At 50.7% G+C, this 4690-nt stretch overlaps 1 protein-coding gene across 1 annotated transcript; it reads left to right on the top strand.

Annotated features, from left to right (window-relative positions):
- Positions 1 to 969: 969 nt before the first annotated feature.
- Positions 970 to 4232, top strand: LOC137986528 (uncharacterized). Its single transcript, XM_068833551.1, has one exon. It carries the CDS (start codon positions 1881 to 1883, stop codon positions 3024 to 3026), a length of 1146 nt encoding a protein of 381 aa, XP_068689652.1. The 5' UTR covers positions 970 to 1880; the 3' UTR covers positions 3027 to 4232.
- Positions 4233 to 4690: the final 458 nt, after the last annotated feature.

Here is a 4690-nt window from a genome sequence, read left to right as displayed (position 1 = left end):
TTTAAATGGTACGTTAGTCACCATTGGTTTAGTCCTAGACATTAGTCTCAGTATAAAAGGTCTAGTAAAGTCCAAAGTATCACTTTGTGAGCTCTATAGTTAACTGTAAGGAGTACTTTTACTGTTTACGAATTTTATTATGGCTCGTCCGCGTGGCAGTTCGAAAGCTCCTCGACCTCGCCATCGTCGTAGGGAAAATCTCCCTTCCCTGTCGACAGAAGTTCTTCGCCTTCGTCTTCAGGCCCTCAATCTGCCGATAACTGGCGGCAAAGCCGAACTGATTTCCCGCTTGAAAGCAGCCGTCGAACAACCTCTCCCAACCAAGCAGCCACCACCCGGTCGCGTGAGGAAAACCACGTCGAAAAAATCTTCCCGTTGTGATCGCAACCCTGTTACTGCGCGGACTGACGGAGTCGACGAAGTGAGCGACAATTCCTCGTCCGCTGGTTCTGTGGATGACCTGGCTGAGGACGATGAAAATCTCTCTCAGTTCGGGTTGTCAGCCCCACAAAGCATGACGCCCGTCCAGAAATCGGGGGCATTTTCCGAAGCCCAAATGGCCGCCATACAGGACACCGTTCGTTTGTCCGTGGAGCAAGCGCTCAACAGTCGCTCGTACCTGCCTGTCGAGCCCTTTCTGGGCACTTCTACGCCCAACACAGAAACTCCAACACCTCACAGACAAGGAGCAGGTTCTCCTCTGGGCCTCCATCGCCCTCTGGACAGAAATTTGGAGGACAAAATTCTGCGTGGTGAGTACATAGACTTTACTCTGTTGCTCCCCGATTCCTTAAGTCGGCCCCAGGTTCCCGAAATCCAGCTCCGCCTAGACGACTCGACCCCAGGCTCTGCCTCACCACTGTCAATGGTTCGCAAACGCAAGCCTATTATTGACAATTTTCATAAGTGGTTGGATGCTTATACTGCCTACGTGCTGGTTATCGTTTCTTCATATCCTCGAAGATCCCTTGAATTGCTTAAGTACCAGCAGATCATAAGCAGGGCGGCTACCAAATTCAAGGGGTTGGCCTTCCTTTCATACGATGAACAGTTTCGCCGTAGAGCCGCTTACGACTTAACTATATGCTGGGCTCAAGTTGACCTTGAACTGTGGACCGTTACCTTCTCTGGCCTTGCTAAGCCGCACTGTCTTGTTTGCTCCAGCCCCTACCACAGCCAGATCGACTGTCCTAGCGCAGAGCCGCCAAGACAGCAGCCCCGAAACGGACCTGTCTGCTTCCGATTTAACCGTACCTCTGGGTGCACTTCAAGTACTTGCCCGTTCCCACACGTCTGCCGCCGCTGCCGGTCCGCTGCCCACTCCATCGTCAACTGCCCTAACAGCATCTCACGGACCACTCAACGCCACCATACCTCTACCAGTTCCGGCGAACGCAGCAAGAGATAAAGTTCAGCTCCTTGCCAAGCAGGGTTCACCTGACGTAACTACCCCCATTAACGTTGATGTTTTAGAGAGGGAACTTTCGGGGCACCCCGATCGCAATTTTGTTGACACTTTAATTAATTGTCTTCGATATGGTACACATGTCGGCTACACTGGTCCTAACAAACCCAGGGTATCCCGTAATCTGATTTCTGCTAATCAGCACCCCGACATTGTGACATCGAATCTTTACAAGGAAATTAGTCTGGGGCGCGTGGCAGGACCCTTTATCTCCTCTCCCCTCCCCAATTTACAGTGTCATCCTTTAGGCGTGGTCCCCAAGAAACACTCCTCCGAATGGCGTACAATTTATCATTTATCATACCCTGACGGGGATAGTCTTAACGACCACATTCCCAAGGACCCCTATGCCCTCCAATATGTCCGGGTAGACGATGCAATCCGTATCCTCAAGTCCCTGGGACCGGGTTCATTTATGGCAAAGACTGATCTCAAATCGGCCTTTCGTCTCATCCCCATTCACCCGGACGATTGGCACCTGCTAGGTATCTACTGGCAAAAACAGTATTATGTAGACCTCTACCTCCCTTTTGGGCTTCGTTCCGCACCTTTCCTTTTTAACCAACTTTCCGATGCCTTGGAATGGGTTTTAAAACACAATTACGGGTTACAGCGTGTCCTTCATATCCTCGACGATTTTTTCATAGCTGAGCCCTCTCGCCTCCAATGCCTGGCTAGCTTCAGTACATTACTCCGTTTTTTCATGTCTGTCCATGCCCCTGTTGTCGCATCCAAAACTCTGGGTCCCTCCCAAGTTCTTGAGTTTATGGGTATTGAACTAGACTCCACTCGCATGGAGGCCAGGCTTCCCGCGGACAAACTACAACGCACCCGGGAACTACTCCATTCCTTTACCACTCGCCGCTCCGTGCGGCTGGTGGAGCTTCAATCCCTTATCGGTACCTTACAGTTCGCTTGTAAGGCGGTAGTACCTGGGAGAACGTTTTTACAGCGCATGATTAACTTAACTCGGGGAGTCCCTAGCCGTTTTCACCACATCCGCTTGAACAAAGAATTTTTCAAAGATCTCTTAATGTGGAAAGCATTCCTCGCAGGGTGGAATGGGCGCTCTTTCTTTTTAGACACCACCGTTACCCCTTCTCCTGATCTCGAACTGTACACCGACGCCTCTGGCTCCGTTGGTTTTGGGGGCTATTTCAATGGGCAGTGGTTCCAGGGTAGGTGGCCCCCTCACATGCAGCTTAACAGGGCTCGGGGTATAAGCATCGAATGGCAGGAACTTTTTCCCATAGTGGTGGCATGCGCAATCTGGTTCCCTCATTTCTCGGGAAAACGTATTCAATTTTGGTGCGACAACGAATCCGTTGTGGCCATTATCAATTCGGGCCATTCAAAGGCTCCGCGCATCATGGACCTCCTTAGGTTCCTTATTCTAATATCCATGAAACATAATTTCTTTATTCGAGCACGTCACGTCCCCGGGGTTTCTAACGAAATTGCTGACGCCCTTTCACGCTTTCAGGACGCCCGTTTCCGGTCAGCGGCTCCCACGGCCGAGAAAACCCCTTGCACCATCCCGCCTTCGCTCATGACCCTCTAAGGGATGAAGTCCAAACTTACGCGAGGTGGGGACTAGCGTGGACCACGAACCGTACGTACAGTTCCGGAGAAAAACGCTTCCTCCAATTTTGTCTTATGAACCGACTTATGTCCAACGACGGGGACATACTCCCAGCTTCTGAGGGGACGCTTATTTATTTTGCCTCGTACCTCGCTCGAACAGTTAAGCATAGTACCATAAAATTGTATCTCTCTGCGGTTCGTAATTTACACATTTCCTGTGGCCACGGCGATCCTCTTCAGGGAAAACTTCTCTTGCAAAAGGTGCTACGGGGCATTCTTCGTTTCCAGGGCAAGTCTCGTATCCTTCGCCAACCCGTCACACCCGTTGTGTTAGCAGCAATCCAACCAATTCTTCGTACCTGGTTAGGGGAGCGGGACTTCACTATGATATGGGCTGCCTTCACCCTAGCCTTCTTTGCCTTCCTCCGTTGTAGCTAATTTACCTATAACGGGATCTCCCAGTTTCGCCCCCGGTTTGATCTGTCTGCCGACTGTGTATCATTTCATCCTAGTCAGGCTTGCCCGCAGCAAATGTCCGTTCTCCTTAAAGCTTCTAAGACAGACACTTATCGTCAGGGCCACACGCTGGTTATTGCGTGTTCCCCTTCACCAATTTGCGCAGTTACCGCTATGCGTAATTATTTTTTGGCCGCCCGCCCGCACGGGCCGCTTTTCTACTTCCACTCAGGTCGTTTGCTTACTAGGTCCACCGTTGTTAACCTTCTTAGGGATGCGGCTCGACATGCCGGTCCCCCCTACAAGTCGCTAAAAGGGCACAGTTTTCGCATCGGCGCCGCATCTACCGCAGCTGCAGCGGGCTTGCCGGACTGGTTAATTAAGGTCTTAGGTCGCTGGTCATCGGATTGCTACCAGCTTTACATTCGCACGCCTCGCAACGTTTTACTGTCAGCTGCGCCGCGTATGGCTGTCGTTTCATTACCATAGTTAGTTGCTGTTTAGTTTGCGCTTGGGGGGATACATGCTTCGCACGTATCAGTGGCGGTTAAGTCTCGCAGCGACTTCCCCAAGCTTCGGCGTTTTTCATGCTATGCCATTTTACGCTCACTATCTGCCTTTGTTCTTGTCCGATCCAGCACGTGCCGGCGGAGTCGGCTCGTAGTGCTGGGGAGATAAGGAGGCTTGAGCTATTTTTACCGCCTACACTCTTTCCATTATAGCACGATGCTGGCCGGAGGTTTAGCTCGTAGTGCCGTGGAAAGTTAGGCTTGTATATCATTATTTGGCTTTTACCGGCCTACAACTTGTCCGATCCGGCGCGGTTCTCATCGTGCATCAGGGAGATAAGTTCAGGCTTTTAGTCACGCTACGGAAGTCGTCTGTCACGCCGATCGTGGAGCGGTGTCCCCCCCCTTTTACGCCAACATTGTCTCTTGCGTTTTGTTTTTGTAGTGTGTCTTAACTATAAATATCCGCGGGAACTGCGACATTAATAAAGCTTTACAACAGCGTTGTAAAACGTAGTTAATGGAGCGTGACTCGTAGAGCTATCCCTCCACATGTCACGTAAACATTACGCAACGCAAACGAGACATGAATGGATTCCTATATTCTAACAATCCGAACTGTGTTCCTTTATCCTTGTCTTTAATACTGTCTGCCTACAGTTATATCCCTTATCTG

This window comes from Montipora foliosa, unplaced genomic scaffold (assembly GCF_036669935.1).
Source record: "Montipora foliosa isolate CH-2021 unplaced genomic scaffold, ASM3666993v2 scaffold_239, whole genome shotgun sequence".
Lineage (NCBI taxonomy): Eukaryota > Metazoa > Cnidaria > Anthozoa > Scleractinia > Acroporidae > Montipora > Montipora foliosa.
The sequence above is the reverse complement of the archived record's forward strand: the minus strand, read 5'-3'. Positions and strand labels throughout refer to the sequence as shown.

Excerpts from the sequence above, each read along its gene's own strand:
- LOC137986528 (XM_068833551.1), top strand. The coding sequence starts at position 1,881 with ATGGCAAAGACTGATCTCAAATCGGCCTTTCGTCTCATCCCCATTCAC.